The sequence below is a fragment of the Leptosomus discolor genome, chromosome 1, assembly GCF_034619465.1.
Source record: "Leptosomus discolor isolate bLepDis1 chromosome 1, bLepDis1.hap2, whole genome shotgun sequence".
Lineage (NCBI taxonomy): Eukaryota > Metazoa > Chordata > Aves > Leptosomiformes > Leptosomidae > Leptosomus > Leptosomus discolor.
The window spans coordinates 205,680,109-205,697,447 of record NC_141391.1 but is presented as its reverse complement, the minus strand read 5'-3'; the positions used below and the strand labels follow the sequence as shown (position 1 = coordinate 205,697,447).

Below are 17,339 nucleotides of genomic sequence, written 5' to 3'. Positions count from 1 at the left end.
TTAACCCAAGACAGCTGCAACTGAAGTGTTGCGTCACAAACATTAAAATCTTCAAAAATGACTGCCTATATGTTGCTACAGAATAGTATTAAAGAAGGGAAATAAAATTATTAGCTTTAAAGTAAAAATAAAAATACTATGTCTAAATAGAATTTAGACATACAATACACATGTAACATCATCTATACACATTATGTAGACATATATATAACATTAGATACTATGTATGTTATCTTTCTGCTTGTTTTTCTATATATACATTTATATATAAGCAAACAAAGATGTCTGATATGTGCTCACAAAAAAGTAATTCCACTAAAGGAAAAAAAAAAAAAAAGAAAAACCAGCCCACCAAACCAGAACCATCTACCACAGAGGAAACTTAAATCAACCAGTATTCGTCCTGAACTACAACCAAGATTCAAACACTCAAATATTCTGTAGGCTATTTCAGTATACTGTCATACCCTCTTCATTTGACAAATTAATGACCGAGTAGCAGAAATCAAATTTTCCTTGTTTTAACTCTATCAAATCACTTTGGCTTTGTTACTTTCATTTAATACAGAGTTCTTTCTCCTGGGCCTCCTGACATATGATAAAGCTGTAATACTGAACTTGTGTGTAGTGCAAAAAGAAAAATAATTCAAAACTGGTGGATACCAACCTGATGAAAGGGGTCATCTCTGTATTCCTTCTTCACACATGGATTCACTTGAGGGCTTTCTACGTCTGTCTCACTGGAACAGGAAGAGTGGCACTCTGCACAGTGCAAGAGGTCCTCCCACAGCACATCTTCAGTTTCCGATTCCGGCCTCGCACTCTCAGAATCTTGTCTGGAGCTTGAACACCGAGAACTGCAGCTAGTACCTGATTTAGGTGTATCCTGAAATTAAAGTATGCATTGGAATTAATGCAGATTTTGTATTTGATGTTGCTTCCTGACAGAACAGTTATACAGTTCAAATTAGTGAATCTGCATTTATCTGGTTTTTAAGATCCAATCTATTATCTTCCTCACCAGAAAGAATTATGTGTTTATTGAAGAGGTGTCTAAGAGGCTGCACATTTTTAGACACTGTGCAAACAAGTAACAGTCCACAGTCCCTGCTTTGTTGGGGAGGGGGTCACACAATGAAGAATCAAATCATATTAACTATTAAAAGGAAACTATTTTATAGATTTTTAGAACGTCTTAAATTTGACTTTAACAGCAATTATCAAGCCACAGACTCCAACTATGTTTCAAACTTCTGATTTTATAAGCTATAAATTAAGCCTCTTTTACAACACTTTACAGTTTCATTATTTTAGTGAAAATGTGAAACAAGTGAGGCTTAAGGCCATATACACTGGATTGAAATTGTAATACAGAAGCATGACCAAGAGCCAGAAAAGCATCATTCACAAAGTATTTTAAATTAATTGACCTTTTGATTTTTTTTTCTCTAGTTCTTGGAGCTGAAGTACTTTAGCTACTTATTAACTTCTTCATACAGCAAGGAATTCTTTCTCTAGAAAGGGCAAGGCCCTGGAGGAAGAAGGGACAGGTATTTCTCGTCATCCAAGACCTGAGGCATTCAAACAGCCTTTCAAGCAAGCAGTGTGGACACAATTTAACTAGTTTTAAAAGAAAGCTTGATATATTCCAGAAGTACATTTCTAAATGTAGGAGCCTGTAATAAAAGAGGAACTGACTCTCAGAGTCCCCTACAAACCACATTCCCCCATTGTTACTACCAACATATCTTCTCAAAGACAGAGTGAGCTTGTCTGAAAACACGCATCAGGCACAGAGAGGAAAAATAAGCAGTAGTATACACAGCTAACACTAGACGTATGTGTAATCTACGAAGTCATACAGAAAATTTTGATTACTTTAACCAAACTGTACTTATTATATTCAATTATGTTTAACCAAACATGCATATTATGTTCAAATTTTACCTGTATCTTAGATAAAGCAAGAAAAATATTGTTCAGGACATTCAAATCTCCCCATGCACACATATGAAACAATCTAACGCCTTCAGAACAAGAATGAAGAGCTTTAAACTACTTTCTACAGCAATCACAATCCATTTCCTGCAAGACAGGTAGGTAGCCTTAAAGGCAGTACTATCTTTCTCATCGCCATCCTCTGGCAACTTCCGTTCCCTCTCAAAACAAAATGTATTTCTTCTTACTAGTTTCTCTTGAAATTATACCAAATTTTTTACATGGGGGGGAAATCACAATGTTTCAGCACACCTACTAATTTAATACGATTTGTAATGCATTACTGTCTGAAGAAATGTTCTTTGTTCTTCCTGAAAATCATGCTTAATGTATTTAACGTAAGCAATTTTGTAATTGAAACAAATTGTAAAGAAATATTTAGAAGAAAATTTGGTCTGAACTCTTTTTTTTTTCTTTTACAAAGTGAGGGATAACATCAATGCAGAAAGTGTCAGAAATATTTTTTTCTTAAAAAAAAATTATTTACAGAAGGCAGTCACTACCACGTACCATTGAGTCCTGAAGTTAATAAAGTAAGAACATTAAAAAAGCTTGCTCAAACAACAATTAAGTTGACAAGTAAACATGAAGATAAAAGAAAATGTAGGACAGAAGTTGAGAGTATATCCACTGACTTCACTAATTTTATTTTTTTTTTAAATACAAAGAAAGCTTTCACAGATTTAAAAACTATTGTTTCATTTCCTTTGTAATCGTGTGGGGGAGGCGAGTTGGTAACAATAAAGAAAGGCTTCCTCTTTCATGGCGTCAGTCAGATAAGTAAACGGGGAACAAGTGTAAAATATTACTGCCAAAGCTACACGCGGACCAAATTTAGTCTCTTCAGTTTCTGAAGATATCCACACAGTGTTCCCTAGCTCTGAAGCACTCTATGCAAGAGAAAATGTATTTAACCCGAAAAAAAAAAAAAAAAAATCTGACTGTAATCACGTCTTTCTGCTTCCTCTTGTCAAGTACTACCAGCTGCACAAGTACACAGTCAAGAGACATCTTCTGTAATATGAAACAAACAGTTCCAAGTATCAACCTGTTCAGTTATCTGAAACTAAACATGCATAAGGTATTAAACACTCAACTCAGTTAGCCTTCTGGATCTTTTTAACCAAAGTCGATGAGAAATAAATGAAATAAAATATCTAATAATGTTTTCATGCAAAACATCAACTCCAAGGCTTCGCAATTGTAATGAGAGAAAGCAGTAGCTAAACCCTTCTAAGCACACTTCCTATACCAAGTAGAAAGCTTATTTGTGAGGCTCTGCCTGTTCAGCCCATCTGTAAGTGGACTTTTGTCAGAGCTGTAATTACTCTTCACTCTTTTTCATAGTGCTAGTGAAAAACACGGCAATACAGCCTTAAAAAAAAAAAAGAGTCCATATATCTGTTAAGTTGCATAACATTAGCAAAAAAGAGCATTTCTTTAAAACTATAAATAAATAAACAATAACATATCCCTTTCTCTTTCAATGTCTGAGTCCTTACAATTAAGGACTCGGTTAATATGGAATCTATAAATTCCCCTTTTCTAAGCTATGATGCCACCAAGTCTCTTAAAATTTCAGTATTTTTACACATTAATGATTTTGTTGAGATTTCATTACAATATTTGAAATTATTGTTTCAATAAACATGAGGGAACGAAAAGTCAGAGGCAGAGGCAGACTTCTCCACAAGAAGGCTAGTAAACCCAAAATACTAATTAAATGGAAACAGCAGCACTAGCACGATGAAAACTTGCATATTGTCAATTGCTACTGTTTCTGTAACAAATCAAGTTTCCAGAGGTGATAACTGGTGTCAAGAGACAGCAATGGAGTTGACCATAACCTGATGCAAAATATATTTTAGGCTCCTTACAACAAATGGAAAAATAGGATGAAGATCAAACCAACTTAAATAAAGACATCTTAATTTCAAAATGCTGTTATTTAAAAAAAAATCCTAAAAAATCCCTGTCCCCCACTAGTATGACTTCCATTAAAGACTCTTAAAATCAAATATAGTAGGAAAAATATTTGAGGAAAATATATCTATTCAACAAGACACCCAAGAGGTTTTAATAATTTACAGAAAAAAAGAAATGGAAAAGAAAATACCTCCAGAGGATAGTGTTTCTTGTAATGGTGAGATTTCCTGTTTCGAAGTGTACAATCACTAGAAGTGCGTTCTACATTGCGACGTAAAGAATATCCAGTTTCAGGCCCTTCCTCACTAGAAACTTCATCTGATAAATTTGTCACAGTCCTGTGAGCATCCTAGTGCAAGAAATATAGTATTAATAAGACAAACTCAGTTTCTAGGTCTTGTTCTCAACTACTGAAATAAAATTTATTTCTGCAACATTATTATCTATGCTCAGTTAAACCAGATATTAATACATTTCCAACTGTCAAAATTAAGTGGTACAGCAGGAATTATAAAATAGAAATTGTAATATCAAGACGAACACCTCTCAGACAATGAAGGGCTAGTTCATATTATTCTAAAGTACAATTCTGGCATTCTTATTCTAAATATGATTTTGTCTAAACTGAACCTATGAAGAAAGACTTAGAGGCAATGTCCAGAAGATTAAAAAACAAAAACAAAAAAACCCCAAACACCAAAAACCAAACAAACAACCAAACAAAAAAAGAAATCCAAAACCCCAACCAAATAACCCCTCCAAAACTGTGATAGCAGACACCGTAACATTTAATTATCAACACATACAGTACAAAGTTAACATTTACCTCTTCTTCCAACAATAAAGTGCTACAGATTCCATGTAGAATACTCAGACCATTAATTTACTCCACTTCCTATTCTCCTGATTTTAAACTAAAGTTAAAGTAGCCCTTGCAGTAACAGAAAGAAAAAAGGGCAGCAAAGGAACATTCAGCTGTCAAAAACTTTTTTGTACATTGTAATTTATTATGAGATCACTAGATAGGACCCTGTAGAGTTTCCTTTGGAGTCTTCCTGTCATCAGTGAAATGCCAAAAGGACAAAAATAGTAGAACTATTCTCTATGAATACAACAAATCCTTTTCCTCCCCTGCAACCTACACATTATTCTCTCTCCCATGATAAATACTGTTTTGTGAGATGCTTCGAGGTCAGGTCATTTCACTACTTTAACAGCTGAGTTGCACAGAGAAGGAAGGACAGGCAGAACAGGCTGGGTGTCTTATCTACCTCCTTTTGCAGTGGTACCAAAAATTTATTGATTGTCTTTGGAGGAAGAGATGAGAATGGCAAATCGAAAAATAGGATAAAGCTCAAACCAACTGAATATAAACCTCTTCATTTCGAAATACTGTCATTGAAAAAAAAAAAAAACAAACCACAAAACAAAATCCTGTCCCCCACTAGCATAACTTCCAGTTAACAGACTCCTAAAATCCAATATAGGAGAAAAAACATCTCATCCATCCTATTGAAGAAACTTAAAAATCCTTGAAATTACTTTTTCTTAAAAATCCTTGATTTGTTGAATTTCATCAAGAATGCAAAATGCTTGGAATTGATAAAGACAACCGAACCTCAGTTGCTATTCCCTGCTGAGAAAGCACCTCCTGTGGAGCAAGAGTGAAGTTTTTGCCCTAAGATGAACCTTCATCACCTTCATTCTGACTTAATCATATGGATCTTTAAGGGGTTGTTAAATAATTTGGCTATGAAATCCACAAAGAATGCCTTTCCTTTACAAAAATGTGTACTTGTAGACTTCCAGTAGAATAACTTTCCCTTTGATATTATCATGGAAAAACCCTTGCTATGAGTGATCACTGATGGTAAATACTAGTGAGACTGAGTCAAATATAAGAGGTAATGGTGGGCAACGTATGTTCAAATGACAAAGATCAGAGAGGCAGGAAAAACGTTTTGGAAAAGCTATTCTGTAGAACAGCAAGATGAAAATACAGTATTTGGGATACCCAGCTAAATCAAAAGTTGTGCTTTCTTTCATGACCTCTTCCTATGCTTCCATCTTATCCCTATTCCTCACTATAGAGTCCTGTCTACTTCACTGAGAGGCAAATCATGCGTTTTCTTCATCTTCTATAGAGATCAATTAAAAAAAAAAAAGGAGAAAATGAAGACAATTCACAAGCAGATGCTCAGAATGACCTCAAAATTACAAATTGTCAGTAATCCCAAATTTGTTCCATTTTAGCATAGAGAGAGACCTCTGCCCTGAGTACCCAAGAGGCAGGAAAAGGTACAGTGCATCTAGCTGGTCTGGAAAAAACCTACAGATAAAAGACAGCACACAAATTTGTGCACTGAAATACAGAATGGCAAAGAATATTTAGATGTCGGTAAGCATCCTCCTGCAAGAAAAAGGAAAGGCTAGGAATATAAGGATGAAATAAGATGACCAAGCATAATTTTTGGCCCCTGGATTCTAAGCCTAATTTAATTTTTAAAAACGTTTTTAAGAATAAATTAGGTAAGAATGCATCAAAAGCATCATAAAAATACACCTCATTATTTGACAAATTAATAATCCTGCTTTGAAAGCAACGAAGCACACTTACTTTGTGATGGCTGTGATTGCTGAAGGCATCTCTCACTGTTGCAGTGTTCCACCCCGATTCTTCTGGCTTAATCACTTCACATCGACGTTCATGGGCCTGCATACATTCTTCACTGCTTTTACCTGTCTTTTTCCCATCAAGGGACACGTAGCCATTATCAGTCTCAGTGGATTTATCTATTGAGTTTTTTGCTTTCTTAGATCTATAGTTGAAACAAATACATGTATTAAATTAAGGATTCTCTCAATTTTTTCCGAGTCTCAATCCTGCTTATCCCTCTCATCCTGTGCTTAGTTTTACTACTAAGATGACCACAAACTAATAATATTAACATTTGATGCAATACTTGTAGCTATTTAACCTTCTAAATAATACCCATTATCCTCTTCTAAAATTGTTACAAAAGAAACTGTCAAGTGTCTGAAAGAAAACTATATCATTAGCTACTGAAAGGAAAAGGAAACCTGTTTTAAAACTAAAACTTCACAGCAACTTTAGCAATAGAACCATAAGCCTCAAATGTAAATGAGGAACTTCTCTATTCTATCTTAACAAAAAAAGAGGTATGCTAAAAGTTTCTGTGTTATTAATTTAAAGCAAGTATGCCATTTCCTGAAGCTGCAAGCAAACATGCTGTTTAGTACTTTGTACACAGATTTTTTTTGTTGTTATTTTTCTTTTAAATATATTCTGCTTACTGACAACTCTACTGAACAGAAGGTGATTTATCCTTTTCCATATGATCCAGGAACATCCCTGGCAACAAATTTTGACATATCTTACAAACACACTACTTAAACCTGTTTTCACATCACAAAGTAAGTTCATGAATTATGCTTCAGTATTATTTTTCTTAATACTTAATTACTATTATTGATGAATAGTCTTCCATAACGTTCTCTAGATGTCAAGGCCCTTATCTAGTCGTAGCAGCAAGAATACCTAATGCCAGAAAAATGCTTTCTCAAAGCAAATGTTTAGGTGATTACACTTCCAAATTAGAAAGTGCAGTTGATGAAGGAATGAAAAGGAACAGCAGCTTACTAACTTTTCAATAGACTACTTTAAGTCTTCACTTAAGCTTCTGTATCCTCAAAGTAAATGACATGGAAAAAAAAAAAAGTCAGAAAAGCAATTAATATCTTATATTTATTAGATTTCGTTTGTTAGATTCCCAGAACACTTGTGAGGGAGGAAAAAAAAAAAAGTGTTATAAATCAAGTTTCCAGATTTTTTTATTTTTATTGAACACAGAACACTGGACATAGGTCACAAAACTATCAAGAATCTGTGCAATTGATCTTGTGCTCCTACGAGGGAATATGCATTGCCTTTCTCTAAGGAGTGAGGCATTCTGTGAGAGCTTGGATTACACAGCAGAAGATTAGATTCCTCTTTAATATGTACATCGAATGGATCAGGAGAATTGGGATTGGTGCCTCACATTCCTCCCAAGATAAGCTATTCCACATATACAGTGGAGACCTGGACACAGAAATGGCTAGGGAGGGATGAATAAAAAACGAAAAATCCAAAAAGGAACCATTAATCTGCTTGAATGCAGAAAAAATAATGAAGAGACAATGTTACTAAGGTCTTTCACTCTCCTTTCCCATCTTTAATCTCATTCCACCTTCCTGGAAAAAAATCTAACAGCATTTGTTTTTTGGTTGTTTTGGTTTTGGTTTTTTGGTTTTTTTTTTGTTTTTTTAAATGAAAGTAACTGCTGCACCACTTCTCTTGTAGGAAGCTCTTGCAGAAGCTACAGAACTCACCTACTATTCCCTGACCTATTCCCAAAATTCTTAGGCAAATTTCTAAATGAGTACAAAACCAGTAGAAACACTTTCTGTAGTTATTATAATATTGGCATGGGATAACTTTTATTATAGGATTATAACTTTTATTATAGGATTACAACGGTTAAGAGACAGGAAGATGCTTCAGCACATGTTTTGTGGTGAAGCAGTTAGTCAGCCTCCCGTTTGCAGATTACCAATGTGCTAGCAGACATACAGAGTCTGAATTTTCTAGGTCCATTAAGAAAATCACCTAAAACATTATCAAGGCTTTGGACAAAAAGGTCAAACTATCAACAGTAAACATGTTAGAACTTTAATTCTATAATGTCATTGTTTAACTAAATTAATGAAGATAAGACAACTAAATAAAGAGAAAGCTTAGGTTATTATTTAGTGGAAAAATTTGCTGTTCCACTTCTGGAATAAAGCAAGTATCAGCCTTTCAGTGGCAACTCATTGTAAAATAATAAGTTTCAGTAAATTCTGTTGTAAGCACTAAGGAAGTAGCACTACTATTAAATTATCTGCAATAGGCAGGAACTCAGAGAGGCCAATTTTTAACACATTAAATATACTTTCAGCACTTTAAAATAATTTATTTTTAACAGTGCAAAAGGAAATGCGGTTCTCATCGCATCTATACACACACACATCCAGTCAGAGACACTTACTCCACAAGTTACTAAACTGTATGAGTGGAATAACAGGACAACTCTTCGAAGTTTGATCTGAGAAGTTTTTATACGTTTCACATGAAACTTCGAACTACTATGAAGAAGCAGCCTCAAACAGTTGAGTAGGAACAGCTAAGAGAAAAATGAACATATGTATGGATGTACGTATAATTTGTTCAGACAGGACTTCACAACTCAAGCAATGTCTAAGTGCTAAAACCACAAGACAACTACTAGTCTGATATCAACTAAGGCTCATTTTGAAAAACAGGTTACTTGACTGAAGTCTTTCATTTGTTTCTAATGTAGGAACCAAAGTTACTTTTTGTAAGAATCCCTAAATTTAAGTGTAAGCCTCAAGCCAGAAAAGCATAAATTTGGGCTTAAAGTTAGGTTTTCATGCACTGTACTGTGTTAAAGAAAAAAAAACCAACACAGTAACAAACATGAAGAAAACTTCCCCAGCTGACAGAAATGTATAGTTTCCTAGAATTACTATATATATACATCATCAATCTAATTTTAAAATTTCCTACTAGAATTAAAAGTATTTAAGAGCAAGACAGGATGACACACTGAATAAATCCAAGGTCTTAAAAAGCTTGAACATATGCAAAAGCTAAGTCAAGAATGACTTTGTCTTATTCATGCATTAGCTAGAGAAAATATTAAGGAAGATTTAAATCAAGTTTCTGGAAGACTGTAGATTTTCATTGTCAGGGATTCTATTCCCATGTATTTTCATTGGGGTTGGTCAAAAAAAAGTCTCCTCCCTGTTCACGCTGCAAAACATTTAAAGAACTTACAATTGTAAGATTTCCATAGTTGCAGCAAAGCCCCAAACCATTACTACATTCTGAATAAATTACCTATTTGGATATTGTCCTCTTTTTCAGTGAAACTACTAATTACTATTTTCTAAGTTGCTCCTGTGCTGGATTAGAGTTTAGAATTATGTTTTATTAGACAGACTGAGTTGTGCCATTCAAAAGAATATTTATTGAATTCACAGTTCCAGATTACCAATGACCTGAGTTCAGGCAAACGGCCTAAGTACACAGGGTCCTGCCCTAAAGCAAAGAACACAATTTCTGAGGTTAATTTTGAAACTATGTGTTAGAGAATTATATTTAAAATCCCAGAAAGTAGTATCTCAAAGCTTAATACATGTGAAAAACTGCTGTAAATAAACCCTGATGAGACATTCTAATGTGCTTATCTGAAGAGCTTTAAAATGTGTCTTAAGAAACAGGACAGATGTCCCTGTACAGCTTCCCTGCACGGAGGTTTCCTAAGATTTTCTTCAGCAACATCCCCAAGTAAAGCAGTCAATGTACTCCATGCTGTGCTCCTTACTCCTCCCTAGCCCCATTCTGCCATCCCACTCTGCTGACAAAACTGTTGGCATTACCACAAAAAAAAAAATTACATGAAGAAACTGATCTGCATGATCTCCTGGGAAAAAATGTCATTTTTCAGCTGGATGAGCTCCCGATACGGTTTGGATGGCTTCAGACACACAACCAACTCTGCCTCTGCAACTGAAGAGGTAACAAATGACTAAGGGCTACTTAACAGCGTCCTTCATCACGCTGTGCTCTTCATCTTTTGAAGATACTGTTTATGCTAAGCAGTCATCATTGATGCTTAACATCTATATACACACTACCTTTCATTAAATGGTTTAAGCAAGTCCCACACAGCCCTTCTCAACTGAAAACACTCTAAGCCAAATATGAGGGAAGGTAAAGAAAAAAATTAATCTTCCAACACTCCTCTTCTTACTGCAGATCAGTATCTTCAATGAACAGAAAACATTCAGAAGTTTACAAGATTATACTCCAAATTTATCAGAAAGTAATGCATACAGACCCAAAGAACAGCAGAGGTGTCTATCACTATGACTCATAGTTTCTCAAAGCTAGCTTAATCTACACAGGAAAAAGTCAAATGAACTTTCCTCTTGCAATATTTGTAAACATTTTAAAACTTCTCCAGAGTTTCAACTAGATACTCCCAGAATGTAACATAAGATAGGCTTTACCAGTGGTTAGGAGCACATATCACAAGTATGACAGACATGTTAGTGTTGCCATATTTAAGATGCCGCATGCACAACAAAACATCAACGTAATAACTTGCAGTATCCCTTTTCTCAATTTCATACCATTTTATGAGCGTATTTTCTCTTGTTAATGCTGATATACAGCACTCACAATGCTGTGTGTATAGCATATCTCAAATACAGACTGCTACAGAATGTTTCTTTACAAAAATTTTTAATTGCCCAGAGGACTGCATTAGCAGATCGACCTTTTGCAAAACATCTCTGGAATGTAACAGGGTCAGATGTTTCTTCCAATCATTACAAAAATGTATCTTTAATGTTTATTTATAAACTAAGTGCTGTGCCTATTTGAATCCTGAAGGCTTTTCCTTCAAAAAAGCGTGTGATTTGATGACAGTGATAGAGTTCAATAAGCATTCTCTCCAAGTAATAAGCAGCTAATGTAATGAAGTAAAATTAAAGAGTCGAATTTTCTCACTGGATTAAAATTGAGAAACTGAGCTGGCTCATTCCTGACAGCCCACAGAGTACTCCTACATCAAAATATAATTTAACTAAAAGTTAATTCAATATCTTGTCAAAATTATTGCATCAGCATTTGCAAAAGTCAAGAAACAACACATTAGTACATGTTCAAATACCGAGATGAGTTTACGATCAAAACTAGATCAACAGAAGTTTAATCATTACATCAATGTTTACTTAGAAAAGGGATAGTGCACCTCTAACACATACGTAGCCTTGAATAAATACAAACCCTGATAAAAAGAAAGCAGCATGCCAGATATCTCTGAAGACAGCGCCAATACTGCAAGAGGTGCTTGTACCGTAGCTCTGCACTGTTCCCTCCTGTGTGTTATCTGTGGTACTAGAGCCATCTCCTTCCCTATGTACTTCCAAATGTGCTGCTTTCCTTAATTTCCTTCATCAGAAGAGATTAAAATTGGAAGGTAGCTTTATAAGTGCAATCTACTAGTTCTATAACGCATTCAGCAGTTTAAGCATGCAAAAACAAGCAACATTTCAAAATATGCTAAAGCTTTATCACGTCAATTTAATAAACTCCATTTAATAAAACTAAGTATAACGTTTATTCATTATTATAACACTTAAACCCAAAATACATTTCATCTCATCATCAGAGGCTTATTACTGCAAAATTCGCTGCTGCAAGTTTTCCCATTTTAATGGGACAACTCACTGTAGCAAACCATATCCAGTGAAGTGCTGGAAGACTTAAGTTCTACGCATCAAAGAGCATCTCCTTTAACGTATGCTTCCCACAGAGATCATTAGTCAGTACTGCACAGAGTTCTAAAACTAAATTTGCAGTAACAAATATTGTCACTCCACCACTATTCAGATGCAAACTGGTCGGAGGCAAAATGTCAGATTCAATGTATTAACATCCAAATAAAAAAACCATAAATTAGTCAATATGTAAAAGTTAAAGAGCAGTAATTAAGCACCCATTTTAAAGTTTCAGCTAAAAAGAGAGTACCAATTTCTCATGTCTTGCAAAGCAGAAACTAACCCTCTACAATTTTTCATGCACATTCTTTGGAATAGTTTAACAATCCTAAACCATAAGTACTTTAACACAGACTATACCTTCTTCTTTTACCCCCTGTGCTGGGAGGCGGCTTAGGAGTTCGTGTTGAAACAATCTGACAATGCACAGTTCCCAGTAGCAACATTAGCCATATTGGCCCAATTACTTCAGTCAGAGGTATATTATGTGGGCTCTGGGCTGTACAGAATAACACTACAGCAGCAACTGGAAAAGAAGGGAAATGAAGTCGAGTTCAGTATTTGAAATGCCTGAAATGGCTAAGTCATTACATGGCTCTTCTTAAAAAGAAAAAGTCAGATGTAGGCCTTTACCCACATATTAAACCAACCCATGTAATTGTGAGAGAAAGGAATTATAATTGCAATGAAATAGGCAGTAATGAGGATTTAAACAGTTGCCTACTGTCTTAATATCCATCTCTTCTTTTACACTTGTGTTACTACAGCTATTGCTCAAAAAAGGCACCAGAATGAAGTAAGGCGTGGAAAAAACACATTTGGAAAGCTAGATCTGTCATGAGACAAATTTAAATTAAAGTGAAACTTCAGCAGGAGACAAAACCAAAAAAGAAACATAATCCTTAAAGCTGCCCAAATAAATTTAATTCTGTATCACCTATAGTGATGCAGCACAACCCAAGAAGTTAGGTGAGCACAGGACTCCTTGAACCACGAGCAGGTTGTCCAGACAGCTTGAAGTCTCTCCGTCCTTGAAGATACTCAAACCCTGACTGGACACCTGTTCCAGCTGACCCTGCTTCGAGCAGGAGTTCGGACTAGATGATCTCCAGAGGGCCCTGCCAATCTCAGCCTGTGATTCTGTGGAACCACACACCTATTTCAACACTGTAAGGGCCAACAGACTGGAGACTAGAAACTCTTTATGTTCTCTAGCAGAATGCATTTTAAACTCCATATTCCAGTCAAAGGACAAAATTGCCTATATGGATAGACAGACATGCATAAGTGCCAACCCTGTATACATTTCACAGACCTGAGTGTGTATTTTCTAGTAATGAGGAAAGATCACAGACGAACCATGTAAACGATGAGGTAACCCAGCTTAAGTGACCAGGACTCCAACTAGCACTTGTGGTTGGAAAAGATTCCAATTCCATAGTTCACTGATGATTTTGTAACCCTACAGCCAACACCCACGCAGCTGCTCTTGCTCTTGTACCCAGAGCCCAACCACTTCTACAACTCAGAAACGTCTTTACAGGCTTTAGGTCAACCTAAACACACTCCACAGGCATGGGGTAGAGAGAAGAGGCAGTCCATCTCTTTTCTCTGCTTATTCTTATGTCCTCATTGCTCTGCCTCTGTGGCTTGAAGTGCTGTGTCCTGTAACTCAGCTGAGAGAAGCTATGAAGAAAAAAAACCCCAGAAACTCCAAGAAACAATTCAGAAACAGAACAGGGGAATAATTCTCTGTGCCTAACATTTGCACATCCCATGAGAACTTGGTTTTGTTCTTGTACCACCAAGAAGTGAAAGACCCATAACTTAGACCTGCTCCTAGCACAATACATGCTACAACTTCAACTGCTTTCATCAATTTTTTACTAAAATTAATTGAAAAAAATAGTCATATTCAAAATTACGTGCCACATTCAAACAGCTGAAATACATCACATGAAGCCACGTCTACCACAGCAGATACCTGGATGCAACCTTTACCACCAAAAAGAGATTAGATGTGTTTTTCATTAAATAATCTTTACCAAGGTAACCAGCATTGGAAACACGATGAACATACAAAACAATGGCATTATTTTGATTGCAGTAATCTATTTCTAATTTTCCATCACTCTTTTTTCTAAATCAAAGCACAGAAGTTTTACGTAGAACACAGAGGGTATCTTTCATTACTATATGTGAACTAAGTTCTTGCCATATGAAGTTTCTCAGAAAGACAGTATGCATCAATCAACTTACTACAAAATAAACAAAAAAAGTACACGTAGTAAAAGGTATGGTTAATATTACCTCCTTCTAAATGATCTTTGATCTTATCCGAGTTTCTCACACATACAATTAGCTTCATAAGCTAATAAAGTGTAAATAAGTAGCCAATTTTGACTCCTACCATACAACTTTGATAAACATACAATTCTGAGAACACAGAGCTCCACAGATTCATGTGAAATGATTTGCAGGATTAGGCCTCCACAGTTTCAAACTTCACTACAAGATTTCTTCTGCTACGTAGAAAACATTTAGCAAAGCAGAGTTATCTAGAAGAAATCATCTTCTTCCAGAAGATACATATCTGTAGATTGCAGATTCCCACCATGAAGTTTCACACAGATTTAAGAAAATGATACCAATCTCCTGATCTTTCCAGTAGGATGAGAGGGAAATCCAAGAATGTCTTCCTGCACCGTGTGTCAATATGCTGTAGTTCACCCTAGAATTGCTCCTACCAACAGTGAGGTCTCGGAACAGAATTTCTGACAACATTTTTAGCTACTTCTTTACTTATTTATAATATTTGGACTTACGCTTTTCTAAATTACAATTGTTTATTTTGTGAAATGGACACAAATGAAATTGTAACACATTGAGCAAAAAGCTGTATCAAAGAACGCAATTGTACATTTCACGCAATTTATTTTTTTAAACCAACGGGCATTTATTCTTATAGCATTTAAAGCTTTAAAATATTTTTACTACCAAATGTAAAAATGCATACAATACATAAATATGTATCTCACCACAATAAACAATCATTATATCACTACTAAAGTTTCTTGTTTCATACTTCAGAAATACACAATAGAGATACACACTATAATTTCACACCTCATTTTCATATTATAATATAGGAACGTTTTAAAAGTAAAAGTGAGGTAGTGCTATAAATGGATAAGAAGTCTGAAGAAAAAGGTTTTACTTCTACCTTAAGTCATTGGCCTGTTCTGTGACCTTGGACAAAAAACATTTCCCTGTAGTTCTCTTATCACACATTCTGCTAATCATACTTTATACTAAAGGAAACCAATGCAAATAAAATTTGGAGTTTAAATCTACAGCCAAGGAAAGAATTCTTTTCCGTAGACTTACATAAATGCTAGCAAGTGCCCTACTAAAGCTAATCAATTTCAAAGCAATAATTATATGCAATGCAGTTCATAAATCTATAGAAAATGTTTCTTAATTAAATAAAATCATTTAACTAAATATATACAAAACTCAGACCATTTTACAACAGTGTCACTCAGAATCTGTCATAATGACAGGAAGTCCAAGCGACAAGACAAAATTCAGATTCAGGGCAGAAATACAGCCACTGGAATTTGAAGTGTTTTGTTGTTAAGTTTTCATAACAGATTCTTGACATTTTGGTGCTGCCTAACCAATTTTGTACAAAATGAGTAACTGAGCACACCTTCTGAGTAAAATGTAAGCAAAACTTATACAGAGGTGCTAGAAGAAGAGGCTTGAGGGAGGTTGTTTTAAATAGCTTTCAATTTAAAAATCCATCAATTTAATTCCACCTATGTATACATTTTAAGTCTTTCAACTTATTTCAAAAACCATCAAAAACACTGCAGTTAATTCAGCACAATTTATATGACAAACATAAATATGTTTCAAATAGTTGGATTATAGTGTAATATGGAATATTATTGATTCTTTTCCAATATTTGTTAATTCACAGCCTCAGAAATATCAGAAACACTTTTGTACATTACAGACTATCTGGATTAAGGAAATGATGCATTACAACCATAACTTTAGTAAACCGTAGATCCCAAGAAATCTGAAGGGAAAAGTTCATTACAAGATAGGTCTGTAATTAATGTCCTAAAAAAATTGCTTGCACTAAGAATCTGCATTGTCTTACTATTTTGCTGCTTTGAGAGTCTCATGAAGGCTCCACAAATTAAGTGTGAGTATATTTTTAAAATAAATTTAAGAATGCGAACATAAAAAACTTACCATAATTGTGTTTCTCAGAACATGCCACCTACATGGTAACAAATGAACTATAAGACTTACATATTTTACTACCTACATTACTATAAAATGAGACTAATATTATTAACACTATGGGACTGCTTACCACAGCATACGCAAATGTTAACATGTGCAACAATACTTCTGAAGCATCTATCTCAGAAATGGGGATAAGGAAATCTTTTGATAGGAGACCACATGACTATTTGTCAATATTTCAAGTTTTGGGGCACTAGCACTGTGAAATTCATTGCAGAGCTGCTTACATCACCACACAAGAGGCACTGTTGTCTGTTGGGGTTTTTTTTTTTTAACTCCATTTCTTGTTTTAAATACAATTTCCAAATGGTACAGTGATTCACAACTGCAAGGACAGATGGCAAAATTGAAAAAGTAATATTGTATTTTAATTGGATTTCAGTGGAAAACTTACTAGTCACTTAGTTTCTCAGGGTACTTAAATAGCTCCCAACATTCATTAACCTTCTGTTCCATTTCTGTTGTACACACTTCTGATACACTTATTCTTTCGGTGACTTTCACACTGTCAGAACTGACTCACTACTTTACTTTCTTCCCTTTCTAACTTTCCTCTTATATATTACATATAATTAAGAGAAGCACAAAGTCAGACTACTAGAACTCGAGACTGAGCATCCCGAAAGCTGTGAACTGCCTTCTGTTTGTTAACAGTTGCCCAAAAGTCCTTCTATAACCTA

The 17,339-nt window shown here is 35.0% G+C and overlaps 1 protein-coding gene across 1 annotated transcript in view; it reads right to left on the bottom strand.

Annotated features, from left to right (window-relative positions):
- PHTF2 (putative homeodomain transcription factor 2) overlaps nucleotides 1-17,339 on the bottom strand; it is a 53,728-nt gene that overhangs the window by 15,324 nt on the left and 21,065 nt on the right. Inside the window, exons 6-10 of the mRNA XM_086462436.1 lie at nucleotides 12,697-12,862; nucleotides 11,843-12,007; nucleotides 6,542-6,743; nucleotides 4,115-4,273; nucleotides 668-886 (exon numbers count right to left, since the gene is read on the bottom strand). Coding sequence (XP_086318562.1) covers nucleotides 668-886; nucleotides 4,115-4,273; nucleotides 6,542-6,743; nucleotides 11,843-12,007; nucleotides 12,697-12,862 — 911 coding nt within the window. The remainder of the gene's footprint in view (nucleotides 1-667; nucleotides 887-4,114; nucleotides 4,274-6,541; nucleotides 6,744-11,842; nucleotides 12,008-12,696; nucleotides 12,863-17,339) is intronic.